The sequence below is a fragment of the Nymphaea colorata genome, chromosome 12 (assembly GCF_008831285.2).
Source record: "Nymphaea colorata isolate Beijing-Zhang1983 chromosome 12, ASM883128v2, whole genome shotgun sequence".
In the NCBI taxonomy this organism is placed as follows: Eukaryota; Viridiplantae; Streptophyta; class Magnoliopsida; order Nymphaeales; family Nymphaeaceae; genus Nymphaea; species Nymphaea colorata.
This window is the reverse complement of record NC_045149.1, coordinates 7674587-7702220: the sequence shown is the minus strand read 5'-3', so window position 1 is coordinate 7702220 and position 27634 is coordinate 7674587. Positions and strand designations below refer to the sequence as shown.

General features: G+C 37.3%; 1 protein-coding gene across 1 annotated transcript; it reads right to left on the bottom strand.

Annotated features, from left to right (window-relative positions):
- LOC116266434 (uncharacterized) lies at positions 1-26717 on the bottom strand. The gene is made up of 10 exons (XM_031647655.2): positions 26454-26717; positions 23796-24211; positions 22814-22930; positions 22608-22690; positions 21024-21457; positions 19351-19526; positions 15531-15616; positions 2917-3050; positions 1017-1331; positions 1-246 (listed from the first exon to the last, which is right to left on the bottom strand). The coding sequence occupies exons 2-10, from the start codon at positions 24207-24209 to the stop codon at positions 65-67; spliced, it is 1941 nt and encodes a 646-aa protein (XP_031503515.1). The 5' UTR covers positions 24210-24211; positions 26454-26717; the 3' UTR covers positions 1-64.
- Positions 26718-27634: the final 917 nt, after the last annotated feature.

The window sequence follows — 27634 nt, the reverse complement described above, 5'->3', positions numbered from 1 at the left end:
GATCCACAAGCAAAAGAAGATGAATTTCCTTCATATCATGCTGTCTAGGTAGGCATACAACGTCTCATTTCCTGTTCAACTTATTTTGAAGATCAAGACAACTGTCTATATGCTTCTTCAATACCGCAATGTGACTACCACCATCTTGCTTCTTTAAAACATTATATACGTCTGCAACATACTCAAATGACCTTCCATAAAAGTGAGCTGCACATGCTGCCTTGCATGTTAGAAGCTGCAAATCACCTGTAGGGAGTTCAAAAGGTAGGGACACGTCAAATTATTTGTAAGACGAAGCACACATTCATGTGAACAAGAACAAACCAAAGATGTCATAATCATGTCAAGATAGTATGGTAAATGCAGAGAATGTCAACTAACACCATCACGTATTAGAATACAACATGATCCCATGAACAAGAAGACAAGTAGAAGCAAAATCTCCACTATTTTTCAGTATGGATCTGACATCTACAACAGGCACTGATAACAAGCAGGAAACAACGCTGTGCATAGTGGACTCAAACGACACAAAATCTACACCAGCTCGTGCTCCATTTGATTCCAAAATGTAAGTTACCCATTTTACAGCCCAAACACAAAATGCACCGTCTTCTTAGTCAACCTGATAACCCAAAGAATTGTAGCATTTGGAAAGCAAATTTGGTTTATCAATATCGGATTATTGATTTGCTTTGCGACGCACCCTTAGCATGCAATAGAATTCCAACGGACTAAGGTGGCCTGTATGTCAAACAAACGAAATTTTACAGATATAACCAATTAAAAACTTAAGCATTGGATCCTTCCTGGCTGCTGCAAAAGAAAACCACGAAAAGAAATCCAAAATTTGGCCCTTCCCACATCTACCAAAGAGAAGGCAGAAGGCACAAAGCGACCCTAGGGAACTAGAAAGCTAATTAAGGCCTTGGTTACACTAGTGAAAATAAAAAAATATATATATGAAAAAACAAAAAATTGACAGGACAAAAACAAGAGGACAAATGTAGCAACACCTGTTCCATTCTCGTTAAGATTAATTTTGCTGCTGAAATGACGAGTATACCACCATCGGCACCGGAGTTTCCAAACTTTTTGTTGTTCCCTTCCAGAGAACATTTTTGGCAACAGAACTGTATTTGTAAATGAAGGTAAACTTGTGTTGCCTTTATAGGCATGTTCTGTGGAAAACCGGTCATCCTCATATTGAAATTGTTTTGTCTGAACTTGTAGAAGGAGCACAGCAAGATGTTGCCACACATATGATGTGCCACAAGTAGCATCCAAATGTATAGCTATCATTTCAATTAGCTTCTCCATAACATAATTCCCTAGGGAAAGATTAGAGAAGTACTTGGTTAGAATATGCGTCTCCCAGAAGAACAAACATTTCACTGATTTCATCATGAAAACATTTTCCCATTAAGCAGAGTATAGTTGTAAGAAAGGCAATTGAAATGAGTTTATAAATGAAAGCACTCTACCAAACAAGGAAAACATTTCCGACTCACATGCCGAGAACATGCTTCACCAAAACAATATTGCAAAACAGAAGTGCTATTGAATGTAAAGCATATGACTTCATTGACATAAAAAAAGATGGGACTGGAATATGCAGTTTAGAAAGTGATCGTAGTTACAAACAAACAGAAACCATACAACTCACTGTTAAGCACCCCCCCAAAAAAAAAAATCCAACCTTGTTACCGTGTCCATGCTCATCAATGACAGATATGACAAGACTGGAATGACTAAGGCTTCCTTTGGAACCAACAGTCAGCTAGATAGATGGAACATTGGCTCCATAAGTAGGGTGCCCTAAATATCTATCACAATTTGCATTGCTCGTGCTATTATAGTTAGATTCAAGGATGCAAAAAAGGCCTTCCCATCTAACTGTTAAATGCAAGACAATGCACGGTTCAAGATGGTTGATGCACTTACTGACCTAGAAGGATGATGATCACCGTTATCTTCCAGTTGACAAAATTATATAGTGCGGAGCTAAATAATGTAGAATATGATATAGTCCCCAAAGATGGTAACTAAATCATGAAAAGAAACAGAGATGCATAAAAGAAAATTAGAAACATGATAAAATATACGGAGGAAGAACAGTATCAGACTTTCACAAATTACAACATATTTTTCCCATGCTCTAAGGCTATAGCCTGTAGGTTGTTGAACATAATCCCTCACGTGGAGCACCTAAAACAGTGGCTATTGCTTCCATTCTAGGTGCATACATCAAAGATATTACAAGCTTCTGAAATTTTAATGAAAGGACTGCCATAATGTTGGGACGGTAATGTACATGATCAGATGGTTCACAAATGGACATATATAAAGTAATCCTTCAAAAGATTAGATGCACTCTTTGTAATCATTTGATCTATAAATCAGATAGTTGAGATCAGTACATATAAGCGCTTAAATTTCATTCCACAGAGCCCAGAGGTTATCGCTACATCAAGATCTGCACTGTAGACTGGAGCTGGATACACATGATATGTGCACATATGTAGCATAGGCATGCACACAAAATAACCATTGTGACAACTTGTAAATTGAAGTAACTGCACTGCAGAAGAATGATCCTGGTAATCGAGAACAATTAACAATTTAACATAACAAGTAGATAGAGCCATCATATGAAAAAACATAGACCGGGGCTATTGGAAAATACATTTTCCACCTGTTACTATTCTTTGAAATTCAAATATCCCACCATTGGATAAAAAACAACCACTTTTCAAATTGGGGATTCAAGGAGCTATCTAACAATTTCTATACCCAGAGTGGAAAAAAAAAAAAAAAAGCCAGTAAGAATAGTAAATAGAAAAAGGACCACATTGACGAATCAAAACAAAAATCTTAAAACTCTCTTTTCAAAAAGAAATCAGGAGAATAGCAAACCAGATTCATGCATTTTGATCAGGTGGATTAATGAATCACTTGATGTAGGATCCTTTCTGAGAGCATCCTCATGACATGCGGAAAGCTGCCTGAGATTTTTGCTGCGGAGATGCACTAGCAGATAGGCTCTCAATCTGTATATTTGACAACCATTAGGATCTAGTCCTATTAAGAAAACTTTTACAGGTCCATATATCAGGCATGCAAATATAATAAATATAATAAGATATAACAAAATTACATATGATCCAGTAATAAAGAAACAACTCAAACACTTAAATTTCTCTCTTTTAACTGAAAAGCTTAATTGTGAAACTTGTCATGACTCATGAGGTCATACCATCTTGGCACAGACCTACTTGAAGCAAAGGAAACACTTTATAATAAAATGGCCATAAAAATGAGTTACAACAAATTACTATATGATGATGGCATTCTTCTGAAGTATTGGGTGTATAAAGCAAGAAGTCTGAAAGTGAATACCCACGTAGACAGAAAGAGTCCGAAGAAACAGGCAAACAAAAAACTTGAAGGCTAGCCTCTAGTCAGCTAACTAAAGAAACAGAATACAACTTGACAGGCAAGAAAAAGAAAGACAGAGAGATTAGATAAATAAACATACATAAGACAAACTTTGACATCATATACCCGAATATGTTGGGTACTGGGATATATCTTTGCTGACATACAGTTGGTCTGGATTTAATTCCTATCGGCACTGCCTATTGCGAAAGCCAAGTCTCGGTGTTTTGATGTTGGGTTCATAATATGTGACATTGAAAGTTACTTTTCAAAAATCAGTATGACATTTATCTACCATTTTAAAAAGGTAACATTGCAGGACACCTTGTGACTTTTTTTTCTTTTAATCGTCCATCACATTAGATTGGACGGCCCTGGTTAGATGGCTGGGTGACATAGAATCAGAACAAGAAAACACTTCCTTGGTCAAATTTAATGCAAATTCTGTACCCCTCGTGGAATTTCCTGTCATGTCTCCTTCGCAGATTAAACTTTGTTGTGCAAAGCTTTATGAAGAAATGTTTAGAAAAAAAATTGTAGGCATTCTTAGATTAAGTACCAAAAGCACAGGGCAATGAAAGTATACCATCACAAAAAAAAGAAAAAAGAAAAAAGAAAGACTGGGCATTACAACGACACAAAAGGAGAAATGCAAACTGGTCCATGCACCATGTTCTTCACATGGTTGCTAAAAGATCGGATAATCCTGAAAGAGAAGAATAGGTGCATGGAAAGTGAATTTCAATGTCTCATACTAATGTATCCCCAGCATTCCATATGCAGTACATGCAAACTAGTCCATGCACCATATTGTTCGGATGGCTGCTAGAAGCAGATCAGTTACCATCCATGAAAGAGAAGAATAGGTGCATGAAAGGTGAATTTCACTGTGTCATAGTAATGTAACCCAGGCATTGCATATGCAATACAAAGAGCATGCCACTTAGCAAAGCAGATTATATCAAGGAGCATTATCCAATATGTTGAAGGTACAAACAAAGAATCATGTATCAGAAGAATGTGGCATGCAAATAGGCAATGCAATCTATTATGGCCCATCTAGTTGATGGACAAGAAAGCCTGAAAAAGGAAAAATAGCTTTAGGCTGCATTTGCTTTATGACAAAACATGATTCCTTAGGGAAGTACAATCAGAAGAGAACAATCAGCTGGAATTGAGACCTAGAGCATTAAGCAACTTCCAAAGATGACATCATGTCCGTTACAAAAAATATGTTGGCCTTTGCACAAGATTCAGTCTTCCATCATAGACTCAAGAAGAACTTGGTGAGAGAATCTCTCATTAGAATCAGAAGAATCAAAAAACAAAGAATATTGAACATTCAGCAGCAACACATCCAAACAATGACACCCACACGTCAATTTGAAGTCTCTACATGGATAGAAGTTGGAGACTTGGAAGATCAAGTTCATTTTATGCAGACTACATGGAGCTTCATGTATCCAATGATCATTAACTTGACATTGCACATGTTCATATAGTAAGTAGTTACTGGGTGCTCGCAAGTCAGTTCATCTTTCTGCCGTCCTGCAAGAATTATTTTCTATATGAGGAAATGTTGTGTTCGTATGTTTTTTTCCTTCACTTTTCATTTTTTTTTTTGGTTGTTCTATACACAAAAATTGTCCATCACAGGGTTGCATATTTTTCTTTGGCACTTCTATAACTTCTTCAGAAGCAACAGAGTGCCAATACATTTAAACTTGAAGCCAAGCATTGGCAACAATGCTGAGAGCATTTGAATAAATTGTTTAGTACAAAAGCTACGAGTATCCATGAATGACAAACTCACTTTCTAATTCTATAGCATACATAAGCCAAAAGATAAATCATTTCCTGCCAACACACTGAAATGGAATGTCATTTTTGATAGAAATGTAGCACCAATATCTGTAACCCGAAAACAGCACTCACGCAGGAAGATATATATAGAGAGAGAGAGAGAGAGAATGAAAACAAGAAGAAACTGAGGAGAAGAAGCCGTAGCCAAAATGGTTTGCACGGCCTCTATTTATAATCTCATTTTCAGAATTCTAAGAGTCTCCAATCGTAGAATCCTAGGAGATTTCACAAGCTCCAAGGACATTAATTACATCATAGAAACCTAAGAGACTTCACATATTACAAGGATATTAACTACAACATAGAATCCTAGGAGACTTCCCATATAACAAGGATATTAACTATAACATAGAATCCTAGGAGACTCTTCACATGTTACAAAGACATTAAATATTTTAACACATTCTACAAGGAGGTGGAATCCTAAGAGACTCCTCTTCAACGTGCTGGTGAAGGATTTATATTTTAACACCCTCCCTCAAGTTGTGCATGGTTTTGCACCATGTACAACTTGCCTTTTAGAAACCAGAATCGTTCCTTTGTTAATCCTTTTGTAAATAAGTTTGCAACTTGTTCATCTGTACGAACATAAATAGGCTGAATTTCCTTGTCTTCCACCTTTTGTCTAACAAAGTGTTGATCAATCTCAATGTGCTTTGTTCGACCATGTTGTACGGGATTAAAGGCAATGTTAATAGCGCTTTGATTATCGCACATTAACATTGATGTTTTAATCTTTTCTCCAATGTCTTCTAGCAAATGCCTAACCCATGTAACTTCAGCAGTACCTGCAGCCATGCATCTGTATTCAGCTTCAGTGCTGGATCTTGCTACTGTCTTTTGCTTTCGACAACTCCAAGACACAAGATTACGTCCAATGAAAATACAAAAACCAGAAATGGACTTTCTTTGATCGGGATCTCCAGCCCAATCTGCATCTGTGAATGTCATAAGTTGATGTCCAGTAGTTATATTTTCACTCTTACCATAAACTAAGCCATCTCCTGCTGTCCCTTTAAGTTATCTTAATATTCTTTTGACAGCATCCATGTGAGTATCTCTAGGTGCATGCATAAATTGGGATACTTGATTCACAGCATATATAATATCTGGTCTAGTAAATGTAAGATATTGAAGTGCCCCAACAATACTTCGATATTGCGTAGGATCTTCATATAACTCCCCATCTTGAGCACTTAGTCTTTGATTTAGAACACTAGGAGTTCCAACAGGCTTACAATCAGACATACCTGACTTTTTCAACAAATCCAACGTGTATTTCTGTTGTGTCAATGTGAGGCGATTATTGTGCCTATCAATCTCCACTCCAAGAAAGAATCATAAATCACCAAGCTCTTTCATTTTGAAGTTTTGCATCATCAAAACTTTAGCTTCTTCTATGTGTTTTTCTGAATTGCCTGTGATAACAATATCATCAACATATATAAGAAGTAAAGTAAATATGTTTTCCTTTCGACAAATGAAAAGAGAGTGATCTAGAGGACATCTCCGAAAACCACATTCTTGAATCTTGCAAGAGAAACTGTCAAACCACGAACGTGAGGCCTATTTAAGTCCATAAATAGATTTTCTTAGTTTGCAAACTCATGCATGAGAGTCTCCTTTCGTGTATCCTGGAGGTTGTTCCATATATACTTCCTCCCTTAAATCACCATGAAGAAAAGCATTCTTCACGTCCATTTGATGTAGTCTCCATCCATATTCAACTGCCAATGATATAATCACGCGAATTGTTCCCATTTTGATCACAGGGCTGAATGTCTCATCATAATCTTCTCCATATTGTTGTGTAAACCCTTTTGCTACTAACCTTGCTTTGTGTCTTTCTATGCTGCCGTCAGGTTTGTATTTAATTTTGTATACCCATTTGGAGCCCACTACGTTCTTTTCGTGTGGCCTCGGAACGATCTCCCATGTTCCACATTCATGCAAGGCATCCATTTCTTCTTTCATAGCCTTTCTCCAATGATGTGATTTTGATGCTTGATCAAATGAAGTAGGTTCTTCCTCCTTGCCAACTTTTGCCATGAATAACTGAAAATCAAGTGATAAAGAATCATAGCTAACCCACCTGTGAATGGGATGACGAATGCGTTGGGATCTTCTAAGGTGGGGCATGTTGTCTTCTTCACTGTGAGCATCTCTGTCCCTTAGTCGTCGACTGTAGATAAGACCCGAATACCGATGTGCATCGTTGCTGTGTTCATTATTGTTTTCGTGATGACTTAATGACTGTGTTGGATTTTCTTGATTTTCACTTTGAGCCATATCCGACGGTTGTATTGCTCTCTCTGAATCTTCACTTTGAGGCACATCATTTTCTATAACAGGATCTGCATTGAATAACTGTGTACTGGTCCAGGGATCATAAGATTCAATGGTCATAGGCATTTCATTTGTATTATCAAAACTATGTTCATCAAAAATGACATTTCTTGAAGTTTTGATACGTTTAGTTGTTGGATCATAGCATCGAAAACCTTTATATTCATCAGCATATTCAACGAATCTACATTGAATAGCTTTGTCTTGAAACTTGTTCCTCAAGGCAGCATCAACGTGAACATAGCATACACAACCAAAAACCTTCAAGTTCTTGTAATCAGGTTGTTTGCCTAAGAGTGTAAAATATGGCGATTTAGACATCAAGAGTGTCATAGGCAAACAATTTATTATGTATACAGCAGTATGGAAGGCTTCAGTCCACAAGGAAATGGGCACATTAGTATCATGCATCATGCTCATGGCGCTTTCAACTATATGTCGATGTTTCCGCTCAACTACACCATTTTGTTGTGGTGTGTAAGGGCAGGAAATTTGTCTAGTTACCCCTTTTTCACGTAGAAATTCAATAAAATCAAGCGAGGAATATTCTCTCCCTCCATCACATTGAAAATGCACCACATTGGATGAAAATTTAGTTTGAATCATGGCATAGAAGTTTCGAAATATGTGAGGTACTTCTGATTTGTGTTTCATGAAGTAAATCCAGGTGAAACGTGAGTAAGAGTCAATGAATAAGACATAATATCTTGACCCAGACATGGAATCAATAGGGGCTGGCCCCCATACATCAGAAAAAATAGTTTCAAAAGGTTTGGAAGCCCTTTGATTTATATTATGGAAAGGTAAAACATGACTCTTACAAAGTCCACAACTTGAACATTTTTTGACACTTGAAGTAAGAGGTAAACTTGATCTTGGAATGAGACTATCTGTGACAAGTTTTTCAATGAAATGTCGACCACAGTGTCCTAGCCGACTATGCCACAAATCAGACTCCAAAAATTGGTTAGGGCCCCTTACTTTTGATTGAAAATGGCAAGAACTTGGCACTGATGACGCATTATGAGAAAGAGAAAATGTCTTCAATCCTATATCAAAAGTGGATGAATCCTTGGGTAGACATTCCTTGAGGACGTACATATTCCCTTGACGCTCCCCTCTAGCGAACATTTTCTTCGTTTGGAGGTCCTTGACATAGACAGAAGAAGGTGTGAATTCAACAGAAGAGCTTGTATCATCAATGAGTTTAGAAATGGATATGATGTTCTTTTTGATATTGGGAGCAAGAACAACATTAGACAGTGATAGAGACGAGGATGACAATGGAATATGTGCATTTCCAATATGTGTAATAGGATGAGATTTTCCATCACCTGTTATAATGCAACTTCTACCGTAATGAGGGGATAAGTTAGTCAATTTACCTGCATTTCCTGTCACATGGGTAGCTGCACCTGAATCCAAGAACCATTCTCCCTGCTCATTTTGCTTTATAGTCATCTTTGAGAATGCGGCCATCAATAGCTGTTGCATATCTTCAGCGGTGGATTTAGAACTTTGTCATCCTTGTTTATAATCATGTCTTACCCCTTTGTTTTTATTTTGAGGATTAAACCAACATTGTGCCTTCATGTGTCCTTTCTTGTTGCACTGAAAACAAATTGGTATTTTTCTTGAAGTATCCAAAGGAGACATACCTTGGTTATGTGGTGTTGGTAGAATGCCACGACCACCATGGTTGGAGTTCCCATGGCTCTTACCAAACTTTACATTCATAGCCAATACATTTTGGGAGTTCCCTTGATCAATCCTTTCAATGACTCTTTTCATATTCATTTCATGTTGGAGAAGTTTACCTTGTAGTTCGTTGAAGGAAGGCAGAACAGGAAGGACCTCAAGAGCTGTAATAAAAGCATGATAATCATGCCCAAGTCCATTCAAGGTTTGCTGCACATTTTCCTTATCAGAAATGTTATTCCCTGAGGCAGCAAGTTGGTCTGCGACGGCCTTAATACGCCCCAAATAATCCATGATAGACGTTGAACCTTTGCTCAAATTCTGAAATTCTTTCTTTAAGTACATAATTCGAGCTTCTGATATTTGGGAAAAGGTATCAGCAAGGGTTTCCCATAATTCTTCTGCAGTACAATCATCAGAAACTGAAAGTAACACTTGTTGAGATAAAGTGGACAAAATATACGCAACCAGACTTTGATCACGTCTCATCCACATAGCATGTTCAGGATTGTTGTCTTCATGAACAGCAATAACTTCTCCTGCCTCATTTTTTATTTCCTGTAAGACGGATATTGGTGGAGCCTTTGTTGAACCATCGAGATGTCCAAAGAGGCCTTGACTTCTTATGAAAGGCATGATTTGCCTTTTCCAGATCAGATAATTCTCATGGTTGAGTTTTTCGGTAATAAGGTGAGGAAGAAAACTTGAGGACATGCCAGAATGCGAAAGGTTTTCCATGACAGCAGAAAGGAATGGTATATAGGTAGAAGATGAGAGGGAAAGAAGACACGATATAACAAGATGTGTCCTTGGTAAGCAAGAAGAAAAAGGAACAAGAATTGCGCAAGAGAAAAGTAAATTCAGGATAGAGACAAGATGAGAAAAGAGTTCTAACCAGATCAGACCTGTTTGGGCATTTCGTTTGGTAGAGATAACGTAACCTGGCTCTCTGATACCATGATAGAAATGTAGCACCAATATCTGTAACCCGAAAACAGCACTCACGCAGAAAGAGAGAGAGAGAGAGAGAGAGAGAGAGAGAGAGAGAGAGAGAGAGAGAATGAAAACAAGAAGAAACTGAGGAGAAGAAGCCGTAGCCAAAATGGTTTGCACGGCCTCTATTTATAATCTCATTTTCAGAATTCTAAGAGTCTCCAATCATAGAATCCTAGGAGATTTCACAAGCTCCAAGGACATTAATTACATTATAGAAACCTAAGAGACTTCACATATTACAAGGATATTAACTACAACATAGAATCCTAGGAGACTTCCCATATAACAAGGATATTAACTATAACATAGAATCCTAGGAGACTCTTCACATGTTACAAGGACATTAAATATTTTAACACATTCTACAAGGAGGTGGAATCCTAAGAGACTCCTCTTCAACGTGCTGGTGAAGGATTTATATTTTAACAATTTTACAACCAAAACATGTAAAGAGAATTTATTTACTTGGATATGAGTTCTTAAGAGCAAGTGGTATACTGGTATGTGCTTGTCAAACCCTAGTTCCGCTATATTTCAAATTTTTTATCTAACAGTCTACAAAATTGTGTTGTTCCTTTAGTATCATGCTATGTAACATGGGAACATTAATTTTGGTGGAGTACCTGTACCAGTTGGGCGCGACACCGGTAAGGGTATGGGTACGCCATCAAACACGGCCGGGTATGGGTCAACATGTATCGGGTACAGTCACCGTACCCAGGTCCATATCCATCCAAAAAACAGACTCTGTCAATGTTGACCGAGTCCATTTTCGTCCAAAAATTAGGGGGGTTTTTTTTGTATTTCCTTTAAAAAACACAGAGCCTCGACAGAACTCCAGCGAGAGATCTGTTTTTCTCTTCTCCAACATTGTTCGCTGAGGCAACCTTCGGCCATTTCCGGCAACCTCCAACGACCTCAGACGGAAACATTTTGGCTCAATGTTGGCTGATTTGGGCGATATTTCTTATGTCAACCTCTGGCGACCTTCCTGCATTAACTATTTTCTTTCCATTGTTGTTCTTAATAGTATTTTTGTTTTTCTTCTTTTATGGGTTTATCATTTTTAATCTTCTTTTTCTTCTTCAAAAATCATGTTGTATGCCTTTTCTCTTTTACATTTATATGCAACCATGCTCCACATGTTGAGCCATTCCAATATTTTTTGTATGGTCCCTAAATCCTGCATTTTCTGTAACTGAGCCATTTTAGTTCAACATTTAGCTCTTAGATTTTAGTTCACAATGTTGAGACGTGTTTTGGATGTGAAAATTCGACTGATTTTCATATTTGACTATCTAGGGGGCTGCTTGGTTGTCCATATGTTTAAAGTTTTTCATAGGTTTCTTAAACACACTGCTGCAAGAACCGTTGTTATATTTTCTATATTGTTTATTTGTTTATGTTGATATATAATTTTTATTTTGATATATATTTTTTAAGTATTTCTTCTTGTTATATATACGGCTCTACCCCCGCATAGGGCTGGGCATCAGGCGGGGCCAGCCCGGCCCGAAAAAGATGCCCAAACGGAAGCCCGTTAAAGCTTTCAGGCCAGCCCGAGGCCCGGCCCGAAACTAATCGGGTCGGGCCGGGCCTGTGAAATAATGGGCCTCGGGCTTTGGTTTATACCCGAGGCCCGGCCCGGCCCATCAAGAATTCATCAAGGGGATGCTCCATTTCCGGCGACCCATCGAGAAGGGCCACGATTGGGGCCAGCCACGGTGAGGGCACGAGGTTCCTGGGGTTCCCTTCAACATCGTCTGGGAGGTTGGGCGTAGGGCTCCAAGGTCTGCCATGGGGGGACTGAGAATGGATGGCCGTCCGGTCGCCGGTGAGTACCATCGATGGAGAAGAAGGTGGATAAGAAGCAGCGGTGGCTCGAGCAGAAGGTTCCGGCAAGTAGGCGAACAGAGGGTTTTAGAGCCTGCATCAAGAGGTTTCATGCTCTTCTTCTCATTCCAGTCGCTGATGGAGAGGACGAGCTGATGGAGATGGAGAGGACCAGAGGAGACATTCCAACTGTTGAAGGAAAGTAGGAAACCAGTATGCTGAGCAGCAGAGTAGAGGAGAACGAGCGACGGAAGAAAAAATGAGAATGAAAACGAAGGTTTTGCCTAAGATCATTTTCTTGAATTTTTTTTTAAAGCTGCTGTCGAGTGTCGGGCTTCTCGGGCCATTGACGAACACACTCTCAAGCCCGAGCCCAGCCCGGTAATTAACCGGGCCGGGCCGGGCCCGATAAAATGGGCCCGTTAAGTTTTATTTCAAGGCCCGAGCCCGGGCCCAAGCTGGGCCGGGTATCCGGCGGCGACCCGGCCCGGCCCGGTGCCCAGGCTTACCCCCTCACCCAGGGGCAGAGCCAGGATTTTATTCAGGGGCAGGCCAAACGGTCTGCGGGTTGGGCCAAACTAAAAAAATTTGATTTTTTCAATATAAAAAATTTTTCTTTTCCTGCGCTCACTCGGGCCATGGCCCAGGCGCCCCCCCCCCCCCTTCCTCCACCCCTACCCGCACCCAAGTTTTTCGAAAATGGCCCATACCCACATCGAAACACGTACCTATGTGACATAGGTATCATGCTAAGTTTGAGCCTTGAGGGAATGTTGAGAAATGCAACCGTAGGAAAGTGTATTATACCAACATTGTCATTGTCATATCTTCATATTCAAGTTAAGGCCATTTAAATCTGCTTCAGAATGATACGGAAAGTCAAATATTAGAGTCAATTCTTTATCAAGGCAAAGGGGTCAATCCCTATAAGTTGTGACCTAACCTCTATATGACTAATTAGGTAGTATTTTTCCAATTTCACAATTCACACATTATGTGTTTTCCATTGATGCCATAGTCATTTCTACACATTTTCGTAGAACCATTTCTTCTACCTTCCCAATTTACAGATGGTGTTTCATGAACCCTAAAACCCTTCATTCTGAATATGAGTTTCAGATCCCCAGCTCAAACAAGTAGTTAGGTTCTTTAATTTGAAGAACAAAAAAGTAGTTCTATTACTAAGCGTTAATGAAGAAGAGCAGCATTTGAACATTAAGAATATCAAAATTTACAAGAAAAGTGTGCATGCAAGCACTATGTACACCATGAGAATACAAGGCCATAAGCACCAGATGTACCCAAGCAACACAAGCTTCAAAAAGATTTCAAGAATTCCCATAAGGGTTCAAGAGTCTAGTTCATGTTATCACGCAAAAAATATGGAATCCTAAAAGAAAGGAGGATCGTAAAAAGCACAAATCTAAGCAGAATAAGGGTATGAAAGAGCTCATCACAATGTTCAAAGAGTGGCCAGCGAAATCTAATAACTGACTTTCGCAAAATGCACTAACACATACACATACAAGATTTTAGAAAATGATATATATCTTTTTTGAAAATAAAAGAAAAAGAGTTGAGGTCTTTAGTAAACTAGTTTAAGTCGTAGGTAGCTTTTTAAGTTACATGAAGTGGGTTTCGGTATTTTCTCTAAATTCTTAGACTCTTATTGTAATTTCATATAACCGCCCCTAATCCTTAGTTTACTTGAGGACTAGGGCCAATGACTCAATGGAATAGACACAAGTTCTCTCTCTCTCTCTCTCTCTCTCTCTCTTCTTCACGTTTTCTCTCGCTCTTCATCTTCTCTAACTCTCCAATCAACAACCATATTAATTATAGATATAAAGAAAAAGCTTGAATAGTACAATGGGTCAAACACCCCTATATAGAAGAAAGAACCAGACTAACCATTAGGCATTCGTGACAACTAGACACCAGTCGGCTTCTACCAAACAGGTAGTTCACTTAATTGCTACTAACCTATGTTGCCAAAAGGTTTGTCCAGGCACCCTATGCCTTCTAGGCTTGGCTGGTACCATAGCCTACATGTTCCTAGAGACCACAACTACCTGCCATATGAAAACGACTGTGACATCATCTAGACCACTTAGGAACAGCTAGGCATTTTCTTCTCCTTGACATCATCTAGACCACTTAGGAACAGCTAGGCATTTTCTTCTTCTTCTTCTTCTTCTTCTTCTTCTTCTTCTTCTTCTTCTCAGATGTCGGGGGCAGATTTTTTTTCTTTTGCTTTTTTTTTTTACTCTTTTGCCGTGCCATCTGATGCAATCCCTTTCCTTCTCTTTTCTTTTACCATTTCTTCCTCTTCTGCTTCATCTTTTTCTTCTTCTTCTGAGGCAGATTTTTTTCTTTTGCTTTTTTTTCCTCTTTTGCTGCTGCCATCTGATGCAATCCCTTTCCTTCTCTTTTCTTTTACCATTTCTTCCTCTTCTGCTTCATCTTTTTCTTCTTCTTCTTACTATTATCCTGTTGCTGCCTTTTTTCTTTCTTTCTCAATTTCTCTATTTTTTATGCATATTCTTTTTTTTTTCTGCAGTCTTCATGATGTTTCACATAGTTTTGCACTAAAATATATGCTTGTGTGCGTTTTATATAGTTCCAGACTTGTAGTTATCTATTATTATTCTTGGTATGTGATGTTATGTTATTTACATTGTTTTAGGTTGTTGACAAGACTGCATATAGAGGTATATAATTTTAATGAAAGGCATTCATACAGCAAGCACGTTTACCCTCTTTTTTTATCAGATTAATGATTTTAGGTTTCAGATTAATTTTTAGGCGTTAGAAAAAAATTAGATTATTGCAGTTCGTTTTGACATAGAAGATTTTTTCTACGAATATTGAGAAGCAATTGCAGTTTTGCTCTTTCTACACAGCCTTTAAATTTTAGTGGACTTCATTAAATTTTTATATTTCATAACCATGTTTACTATCATTTTATAAGATGTTTAGTATGTTGTGGGTGTGAATTGTTTTGACAACTATAGAATGCCAGTGTCATGTTTTCCATTGAGAACTACATGTTGGATAAAAATTTCAACATTTAATCTAAGATTTCAACATTTTTTTTTTGGGCGGCAGACCACCTAATGCTGCCTAGGCTGTACCATGTAGTTGCATCTAGAGCACTACAAGCTAGCAACACATACATACCAATGCTAGATTGTTACAGACAAAGTAAAAGCAAAGGATAAAAAAAGGAAAAAAGCAAGATAATGATGACCAAAGATAACAAAAAATAACAAAAGGATATATTAAAACACCAGAACATATTAATCTTTTGACACAAGAAACCTACAGAAGCAAAACGACAAGGTTGTCAACATGACCTTGAAGGCAATGAATGTTCTGAATTAAGAGAGAAATTCTTCAACAGCTCCAATGCATCCTCAACTTGACCACCAAGAAGCAATAACTGGAGAGGGAAAGAGTGCAAAATATTGATTGACCATTTTTCTCTAAAAGGAGTAGCAAGTGAAAGAACACAAGATACATTAGAAAGGTACATAAGGAAGAGACTTAACGAAGAGCTTGGGAGTAAACCATATAATTTTGCAAAAACAACTTGTTTTATGCTTTAAGAGAATATACACTTAATACACAACCGTCAAAACACAATGATATGTTTAGCCAATATAAAGACTTTTTCCATAAGAAGCCCTAACATGTAAAAATAAACAAGGACAAAAAGATCCAATGTAGCTTAGGTCTAAGAAGGGATCTAAGCCCTTGCAAGAGGTACAATTAGGTAATAAAAAGCATCACCAAAAAGAAAACAAAAACATAAAAATTTAAAGTTCCAACAGAAAGAAGAAGTTAATTGGCCGGATGGATTTCATCCTGGAAACCATGTTGTTCTGTCAGAAGAACTCTACAAACATGTGGGGTCTATGACTATTTTTACCAGTTCAGAGGGCATGGAAAGTGTTGTGCAGATCCTTGCTATTCCGTGGGAATGTGATACATCAGACAACAAAATGAATATTTACCAGAAAAGAAACAAACTGTATTGCATTTGAAACGAATGCCATTAAAAATTGTACTCCACACGATTTCTTTAGGGACAAAGTTGAATTCTATTCAACTCAATGAAATTTTCAAGAAGCAAATTATCTTTACTGAATATTTTCAACTTAATTTTCAGAGGTTTTAGGGTTTAAGAGTTTAAGAATCCTTTGGAGTGCATTAGATTCTCAACAAGTTGAATACGTCCAATAATGTTCAACAAGATTGGCTATTTTGAAAGACATTGATGAATGCCTTCTGCAAAAGCAAATACTCACAAATAAGCCCACATGATTTTAAGTGGTTGACTCAAGATAAGCATCTATGATTATTCATTATTACGTAGTGACTACTTAAGCTCTAACCATCAAACCTTTCATTAAACAACTCATCCATTGTATATCATTTTCATAGGAGAGTTTGAAAGAAAACTTAAGGGTATTAAAAAATGGACTTACAAGATATATTGACAAAAGTAATTGAAACACCAAATCAAGTAACTCGGTGATTTTAACTGCTTCCAGCTAACATGGTGGATCTAAACAATGCCTTCTAATAATTTCAATACAATTTTTATAAGTTACTCATGTCTTGGTTTAGGACCTTAATAGAGAAATACTCCACATAGATGCAGCAAACAATCTGCCAAACCTGATCAAGCTCAGCTGGGGATTTGGGTGTGGCAGTTTCATATGAAGGGAATATATTTATGGTTCTCCATGCATGCTGTTATATATACAACATACTTTACTAATTACAAGTAATTCTTTTATGCATATCTAGAAGGTACTGTTACACATGGATATATATATATATACACACACACACACACACACACAAAACCTTGCCACACACTCACACTCATTTGCCATAGGAAGAGCATCAACGATCTTTAGAAGTAGTTAAAACTAATGACAAAGTGTTACCCACATTAGAAGTGTCAAGCGGATATCTTTCTGTAATCTATTGGTAAAGTCAACATCAAAGTTATTATTAGCTTTATTAGAGGTGAGGACACTAATTTTGGGAGTGGGATAGCCTTTACTTCCTAAATGCAATGACAATCATGCTTCTCCTTCACTGCTTCTATAATTAATTTATTTTTCTGCTCATCTTTTTTATCTTTGCATTCATTTGGTCTTGTTTACTCAACATTTCTTTCGTTCCTTCTCTCATGCTTCTCCGACTTCTCATAAATATGTAACAACACTTTTCAGGTTTTAGTATCTTAATCAGCACTAGACACATGGTTTTCAAAGACTAATTTTATATAACAAAATATGCTAAAGAACTTTTTGTTTATCAGACTTAGAATTTTTTCAGTTGCCATTGCAAGCAGTGAAAATTATGTCTTATTTATTACTACATAAACAATTACTACATATTATTGCCATTAGTTGATTAAAATAAAATAGTAATATATATCTGTTTTTTATTTACTTATGTCCATACTACTCGTTCTCTTTATCTGCTACTGATTTTTTTCTCATCTGATTGTTCCAACTCAATCGGCACGCCATTTTGCCCAATTCCTGATTCACCACCCAGTCATCCCACAACTTCCAGCTTTTAAAGTTGGTAAAATGCATTATTTCCCACTTTTGTTTTCCCATTCTTCATTTTGGTCTATTTTCACCTGTCAAAAGTTGCTAAAATACTGATGATGTATTGATAGGTGGTCATTTGCAATATTTGAAAGTTAGGAGTCCTCTTTAATCATTTTAATGTTTTATGTTGGAGTTCTTCGTAAGCCTCTACCACAGCCCTATCTCTTTAAGATTGAGATTAGGGTTAGTTAATGAACATATTTTCTCTCTCCAAACTGGTCGTTGGTAACATGGTATCAGAGTTGGCGATCTCCACCATCCTCTTCCTGCAACTGGCATGATTTTCCGGCAACCTCTCTTCTTATTCTCTCTCATCTTTTCCCTTCCTCCTTCCTCTTGTCTTTCATCTTTTCCTCTCTCTCACCTTATCAACTTAGTGGTTGTACACCATGAGTGGCTCATGTATCAGCTCGATGTAAATAATGCATTGTTTTATGATAATCTAGGTAAAACTGTCTATATGCAACAGCCATGGAGTTTGAACGACAAGAGGAGTGTGGAAAAGTGTGCAAACTGAAGAAAGCTATATATGGACACAAGCAGAGTCCTCGCATGTGGTTCCACATATTTCTTGAAGTTGTCTCAAAGTGTGGATTTGAGAGATCCCCTCCTTGATCACTACTCTCTGTTTATCAAGAAGAATTGGAAAGGTATGACTACTTTAGTCGTTTATGCTGGTATTATTAGCCTGACATGTGACTCTGATCAAGAAATATTTGATACAAAGTTGTTCTTCTAAAAATACTTTATAAGGAAAGTTCTTAGTCAACTACGATATTTCTTGGGTATAGAGGTTGCACGCAACAGAGAAAGTGTAATATTGTCCTTGTTCTTGATTTGCTGCACGATACTAGGATGCTATAAGCTAAACCTGCCACTTTGCCTATAGATCCACACATACATATTCATGATGACGAATCAGAATTAGTAGATTCAGTCATACATATTTCTCATTGGTAAGCTCCTTTATGTTATTTTGACCAAGCTTGACATTAGCTTTATAGTAAGAAAGCTAAGTCAGTTTATTGAAGTGGACTACATTCGGGACCTTGTTCAAAAAGGAAGGTAGTCACCAGTTATGTATCATCTAAAAATCAAGCTATAGATGTTCTTAGCAAAGCTCTTCCTAGTGGTGATTTCTGTAAATGTTGTAGACAAGCTAAGCATGATTAACATCTATGCTCCAGATTGAGGAGGAGTTTTGGAATTAAAAAACTCTCAAGTTGTCAAACGGTCCTTTGCAATATTTAAAAGTTAGGAATCCTCATTAATCATTTTACTATTTTATGTTGGAGTTCTTTGTAAGCCTCTACCGCAGCCCTAATCTCTTTAATATTGGGATTAGGTTAGTTAATGAACACTTTTCTCTCTCCAAACTGGTCGATGTAACAATAATCATATATAAGTTGCCTAGATCTGCTGGAGAAAGAACCACTACATAATACGTATCCAATAGAAGCATTATTTTGAGCTGAGAAAAGTATACATAGCCGATATAAAATTTGAAAGCACAAATTGAATAAGGAAACTATTTTACCTGTACAAGCAGGGGTAAGGCTGCAAATACTGGTGGCTTGGAGGAAAGTGCAAGCTGTAAATGCTTCACGGCATCCTTAAAAAATTCATTTACCATCATCCTACACGAGTCAATTAGATCAACTGCTTCTTGTTGCAAGTTTTGGATCCGTATAGGTAAGAAATCTGAACCCAGATCTTCAAGAGGAAAGGAATAAAGTTATCTCCAAACACAAGTTATAAACTAGAACAAGCAAACATAACTTGGAACCATTATAGTAATCAGTCTCTCAAAATTGAGGGAAACAAAGGGAAGAAGTCAAGAAGGATGTCTAACAATAGAAAAACAAAATATAACATTCCAGGTAGAGTATTTAACTATTTAGAGAAGTAGAATTATTTGCACTTGCCCTTATGTCCAAGACAACAAGTTCCTAAAGCCAAATCAACATCTTTCTATGATTATTGCTTATGATATAATGAACACAAGCAGCTCAAAAAGCACAATAATGAAGTGGAAGATGCTGCTAAACTAAAAAATAAATAAAAGTTGAAATATCTTCTACCTTTGGAAGCTGACAAATTGAAAAGATGAACTTATGTTGATTTAACATAAAAATAATGTCGATTTTTTGCCAAAAAAAAACAAAAGAAAGAGCAACTACAAAACCTTTTTACTCCAGGTCCTTCTCATCAGAAACTAAAAGTTGATATTGGAGAGTTATGATTACTTAGTTTTAGACACAGGACAGGTACAAAAATGCACACCTCGCTTTCATTTATCTATATTTGAAATATGTCATAAATCAAGTGCTTCAGTTCTGCATCAGTCAATAACTAAATATATGGAATTTGTAAAAAGGATGTCATATCATTTGAATTGCATTGTGTCCGGATGCTAGGAAGGAGATCCAGAATAGAGAAGGTAGTATTAGCTATTAAGTCATTATGTTTTTGTAGGAAATAATTTAATGTTGGGAATCACAAGGACTCGCACAGAGAAGTGCAAAAGCAGAAACTTACAATTGAGCTTGAGGCATGGACTCTATGATCCAAGGGAAAAGTCTCCCACATCTATTTTGCGATAATTAAAGTGTCATAAAGAAAGGATTGAATCCTATTCATTATGATAAGACCAAGCATACAACGATCGATCAACATTCCATTGTAAGCAAAATAGAAGATGGGGGTAGAGGCTAGATTCATTGAAACAGAAAAATAAATTGCAGATGTTTCGACCAGAAAATGGCATGGAAACCTAAAAAACTTGGAGGCAGCTACTGACAGATCACGTTGGCAGATTATGGATGCAAACCCAAAGTTGAAATCAATCCAGATCTAAGATCAGCAGACAAATGTTGATAGACATCCACAGAATATCCACATTTAACTATGTCTTTTATCTTCCTATTTTGCCTTGTCATGTCATGTTCATATCTACAGATGTTGGTTGGTTTTATTTATGAAAAGTTTCCACATGACCTCCCACAAAATTACATATTTGCTGCCTAATATTGGTTTTCAATGTCAAAATCTATTATTCTTGAACAAATTATTCTACTATAATCTTTAATAATTAGGACTTCAATATGCACCTAAAATTTGCACAAATGAGACCAATAAAATACTTGAAGAACATGGTCATCAAAGTTCATAGAAAAATATGACTGTGGCCAAAAGGTGGAAATTACTCACATGCATAAGAAACAGAAAAATCTGCTTCATATGAATCATCTGTACAAATGGACTCTTCAACTCTAATTTCAGCAGTTGGATCCATATAAAGTTTACATGGATGAGAACGTCTGGCTGGTTTTCTATTTGAAGACTTATCATTTATACCAAAGCATGTGTTTTTGCAATTACCAATTGAACTTTCTGAGTTGTAACCAGAAGCACATTCTTTCAAGTTATCAATTGCATTATCAGAATCAGGAGCCTCAACAGGTCTTGATCTACTGCGATGAATAGAAAGTACATCAGAAGAAGAAAATGCTGCAGCTTCATGTCTCCCACCAGTTCTCAACTGCAAACCCTCAGGAATACCAGCATACCACATCTGATATAATATCAGACCATGAACCAAATGTATAATTGAATCATTTCTACATTCACCCTCCTGCACAAGGCTGATTAAGAAAAGCATAAGGCTTGAAGAATCATTTACTAAATGACAAACTAGCAAGATAAAGCATGCTTCACAGAAAGAATAAACACACACCCACATATATAGAGAAAGAGGTATCCTTTACTGTATACTTGAGTGCAATTGAAAGCAATCCAGCTGATTATCTCAGTAGTGTGGCTTTTGTGTAGAGAGAGAGAGAGAGAGAGAGAGAGCTGTCACTTTACTGTATGCTCAAGTTCGATTGCAAATCCAAATGAATCTCTCAGTTGTGTGGCTTTCTGAAATTGACTGCATTGCAAAGATGTGATTTCTGTGTTTGAAAAGTTTAGAAAAGGGGTGCTTTTATTTATATTTGGGACTTTCTAAGCTTAAGAAGTTATTCAGACAGTCCATTTTCTTAAATCCTCATAAGATCTGTGCAACAAAAAAACATGGCTTTATTTTGTTAAACTTTCAAATACGGAGATCACAACCACGCAGTTAGTTTCACAAATATGTTCAAATATGTTCTTATGAGTGAGATATTCACCAAGTGTGCCTTATACTCGAGTATACATGATAGTTGCATGTGTGTGTGTGCATTCGTATATATATAGAAAGAGAGAGAGAAAGGAAATGAGTAAACCAGTTCCATTTTGTGACTTACTTTCCAGGACTCTCTCTCTCCAGGATCCACCAATCTTAGGGTGAGAGGATGGTGGTGTAAAGAGAAAAAGAAAAATGAAGGGAAGAGAAAAATGTAGGTCAGAGAGTGAAAGAGAAAAAAGTGTAAAATAGCCAGTTCCAAAATGAGATTGGTTAAACCCATTAAATGTATGTGTGTGTGTGTCAAACAAATTTTTCTCGCCACTTTTAGTTCAGTTGGAAGGACATTAAAATGCAAAAAAATATGAAATTATCAGAAAAAAAGCATAGACATCGTTCACAGTAAAATCTTAATTTTGTAGGTCTGGTAACAGAAAAGTGCAGGACATCATTAATAACCAATCAAGATGATCAACATAGAGTGATCCATATATAGGTGAATAGATTGGCAAGGCACAAGGAAAGGAAACAAGTTCTCGATTAACCACAAAGCACTAACAGCAAGTCCTTAATTAAGCAACTATTGCCCCAAGAAAAAAGTCATTTAACTGAACAATAAAGCATACAATTTAGTGATGTTGTATGCATCTTCAACCTTGGCTTCCATTAACAAAAGGAGTGCATGCTCCAACTGGATCAGATACTTCTTCTGCAAACAAGTTATTAAGTATATGTGTTAAACTTGTACAATCAGCAAAAAGATGCAAAATGCAGGAAAACATATGCAAATGCCAGCATTCAAATATAAATTGAAACACTGGAAATTAGTCACCTTACGTGATGTACGATTCCCTGGTCGCTGCTTACTTGACCAAATTTCATATATACGTTCTAGCTTCCAGAGATTGCCGGAGGAAAACCCAATCCGTCTAAGAAGCTCCAATGACGCCTAAAGAAATAACAGAGAGGAAAGCAAATATAGGATATTAAGTATTTAAACAAATGGCAAAAGCTGTTAGTTAGAGAACAAATAACATTAAGAGATGAGAAAAAGAAGGGATTCTAATCATCTAATCTTGTTTCCAATTGCTTTTCAGATGCCTCATTTATACTAAACATCACGTACTAAACACTCCCGTACAGAACTGCATCAATGTCAATAGCGCAAGATGCATCTGCAGCTTCGGATATGTTTGTGGAGACAGTATTAGTGCACACACACTTGATTTTCTTTAAAGTTCTGACTTGGTCAACTTGGACCGAGTCCCATTCTGCCACAAATTTAGCATGTGTTGTTAGCCTATAAAACAAAACACGTCTTAATTAGTTAAGAATTAGTAGATTGCTATTTATTTTCTTTCATACTGTTGTGGTTGAGAAATGTGGACAAGCATGTTTTGTGATCAAACTAATGTATTCTATTAATTTGTACATATAAAACAGCAATTTAGTAGTCATTATCATTAATTAATTAGTGACTTTGTTGACACGCATTCCAAACTTCCAGTGTTGTTATCAATATAGAAACAGAGAGTATACTTGCATAACTGCATTCAAGTTTTTTTAAAGTCCTCCACATCGATGTGACATAAGTCAGGCATCATATTAGTCAGTAACTAGCACAAGGATAGCCAAATGTTTGCATATATTCTAAACATTAACTGAAAATCAGGTGTTCCAAAACCAAGAACCAAGAATTGTATTTTTTAGAATCATACTGATTCACTAAATATAGCAGCATAAAATATCCCATCTCAAACAAGTTAACTAGTGAAACTCTGAATAAAAATAAAAAATAATTCAAAATAACTTACCCAATATTTCCTTCGATTCTTTAGGGACAAGTAATCCTTACATGTGCCCTTCAGCAATGTGCTCAAAACTCCTGCTGCCCCCTTCCATTTTTGCTCCCTCATCATTTTCCTCAGCAAACGCCGCAAGTGACATTTGTGCTCAAATGACACTGTTCCTGAAATTCCTGTCCCATGTGCTTTGTTTGAGATCAAAGCCCTATTCACCCAAAGTGTATCATTACCATCTTTTTTTTCTTTCTTCACTTTGATACCCTGCTTAGCACGTAAACTCCGTCCCGTTCTCCCTCTCTGATTTGCTTCCTCCACCACATCAGCTTCTAATTCCTCCTTAACTTTTTGAAAGCCGGACATAGGATTCTCCAGATCAACTTTCATAGTGTCATGTGTCATGCTTGTTTCAACCTTGACCTTCATAACTGCAGTAATCATCCAAACACGTCCATGAATTACAAAAAGAACAACCTGAAGTTATTCCAGGAAAATGAAACTTCAAGCATTTAAGGTTTCTTGACATGAATAAATTAAAATGAGATAAAGTACAACACTAAAAAAATGTGTAATCCTTACCAATTACAAACTAAACAAAGATGTTATGTTGCCATGGATGTTTTAAGACATGTCTGAACATGAATCTACGGCTAAATTCGTGTGGCAACTTTCATTTACGTGATAGTGAAGAACTACAAAGTCTTCAATACAAGGATGTCTTTTCTTCTAGACATATAGTGAAAGAAATTTTATACTGTACTTAAATCCCAACAGCAGTTGGACAAGAAAGGCAACAAACTTTAACACCCTAGGAGAAGAAACCCCATGTAATAAACTCTTGGACCTTCTACCTTGAATATCCTAAACCCAACCTCAAAGCCAAGTGAGGGGAGCATCATTAGCTATATAAGCTAATTGAATTATAATAAGCTTCAGTATCATTAGCTCCATCTGGGGCTCAAAGTACTCAAGTGCAAGACATTAAATAAGCATGATCATCTTCATAACATCATGAAGTCCAGAAACGAAGCATGTCTAATATCAATGGCAACAATATATGATACAGATGACGAGGCTCTATTTCACAAGTATAGGCAACTCTATGCTCATCCCTGTTGGTCAGAGACTACAGAGTTACCTAGATCAGAAACAGAGAAAAGAAGCAGCTGATATACTTTTTTTCATGAGTTGATATCTAAAGTAACGAGGCAATTTCATCTTAAAAAGTTGCAAAATAATAATTCAGGATATATTATTCTTAATAAATTCAACTAGTCAATATACAAACTTAATAATAAATTCTGCAAATAAGATGTAATTACAATTTCAGTTACGAAAGTATATAAAATGAAGTTGTGGGTAAACACGTCTCCCTGTGCATAGATGCATGCAATGGCTGATATCCATCACAGAGCCATGATATGGTGATATGGAGTGTTCATTCTCAGAAGTCATTTGCTTGAAATCAATCAAGCAAGAAAATTTTCTCATGCTTCTGCAGATCCATCTTGTATATTTCCCATGATCTGGACAAGAGATTCAGCTACAGCTAATTTGGTAGGGAATATTTGCTTTACTACTACTTTGAGCAGGAAAACTTAAAATGCATAAACTTAGTACTACTGTAATCAATGCATTGCTTGACCCATGAATTCGAAAACGTCAAGTTAATGATAAACTTTTCTCTGCCTCTGCATTTTCAAGATAATCCTAGAATACTGGAAATGAATGTTATGCAGAAATCAGAATAATAAAACCTTCCTAAAAATAAATAGAAATTTCCATGGTTGTTGTTTTCCATGATGTTTCCAGACAACAGAGAAACTGCTCTTCGGATGGGAGACCTAGCTTTTAGGACTACCGGCAAAACGAATGGTTTCCTGCTGAGCAATGCAGAACCCTCGGGTAAAAGCTCTTCGGCCCAAGGAGCCTCCTCCCCACCAAATGTACAAGACTCAATTGTGTAGGACTCAATCAGGTATGAACCCCATGAACAGTCACCCACCTATTAGTCAAGGCTCTATCAGTTATGCTGATCTCTTCTTCTCAGTTTTGTGTAATGTTCTTCCATACATTTTACTCTTAAAGGTCTGAGCTAGTCTATCACTAGAGATATCTTACCGAAACCAGCTCAGTCCATCCCATGAAACAAAGCTCAAGGAACCAAGAAGTTGATCCCTCTTCCATCTCTTGAGCAAGTACCAAGTACTCCAACTTTTACTTTCTTATTCCAAACAGAGTCATACAATGTCGAATTTGACTCTATTTCATTTTCAGGATGTGCATAAAGGTCCAGTTGACAGAAAAAGAAAGAAACTCATGAACAGGGAAAGTGGAATTCTAATGCGTCAGCTAATCTCAGAGCTACTAATGCACGTTATCCAAAAGCAGTTCACACCTCTAATCATCAACAACAGAAAAAGAGCAGACTAGAAAGAAAGAGCCGACATTTTCACAAACAATTGCACTCAACGTCCATTATACCAGAGAAAACAAACAAAACAGTAGCAGAGAGGGGGAGAGAGAGAAAAAAACAGTAGCAGAGCACGAGCGCTAGAATACGGTAACTTTTTTCTTCTAATCTCCTTCGGGTATTTTTAATACAATAGAGAGATAGAAAGTTTTTGCGTGTGTGTGTGTGTGAGAGAGAGAGTGAGAGGGGGAGCAAACCTCGGCGTCTCACCTGTCTGGGATGTTGGAGATTATAAAGTGGCCGGAACGCCGGGCTGGCACCAGCGAAGGAAGCCTGTCTCGCTATACAGGTAACCGGAATGCCGTGACTAGCTGATAGCGGAACGTCGGAAAGGAGCAAGCAGCCGGCGAGGGAGCGTCCGAGAGAGAGACACCCGCGAGGAACAGCAGGAAAATATATCCAACCACAGTCCACACCGCTCTCTCCCAGGGTTCGCTGTTGTTCCGTGTCTGATGTTTGCGTCGGAATGTCCTACACAGAACACTTTTGTCCTGTTCCTTTGGAAGGGAATTCAAACGACCTTAAGAAGTTGTAATGTCGAGAGATTATCGGGTGATTATGAAAAAAGTGAAAAAAACGCATTAACGTTTTTTTAAAAAAACTTGTTTTTTGTAAGTTTTAAACGACAATTTAATTTATTGCGTTTTTTTACATTTTTTTCAAAAAAAAGAAACTTGTTTTTTGTGAATTTCAAAGGGTTTGATCGAACATTCTCCAAGTGATGGCATCTCCCTCAAGCATTTGATGGAACAAATTAATTGCATCTCAGATACTGCCACATTTTGCATGAAGGTCAATTCCTGATGGACAAAGCAGATGAGTGCCCATTCGGATTGACAGCCCTGAAGTTGTGTGCCCTCTTGGATAGCTCCATACATGCAACAATCTCTAAAAACAAGAACCAATGTGGATAAATTTGGCTCCAACCTGTTCAGTCTGCTGCCGTGTGTTAACCTGTGTGTGTTAATCCTACACTGAACTCCTCCTCACGATGAAGGAGGAATCTAAAACCGGTGGAAGGAAGAAGAAGGGAGGGAGGTAGAAGGTGATGGCAGCGCCTACCGATGGGAAAAAGAAGGGGCGCATTGTTCTGTTTCCCTAAACCCAGAGAGAGAGAGAGCCAATAACATGAATTTGGAGACAACAAGTCCATTGGATAGAAGAACAAACTGCAAAAACAAAATAAAAGAATGAAATATATAAGAAAACAGCACAATAAAGCAGAACAAGAGAGGTAGGGAGAGAGTATATAAATGGAGCGGCACAATCACACAGCAGCAAGAGGATAAAACCCTGTAGCCAAGAGAGAGAGAGCGGGGGGGTTGGTCTTTTCAACTAAAATGATCAAGAGGAGTGTTTATACAAAACCTTTGGATTA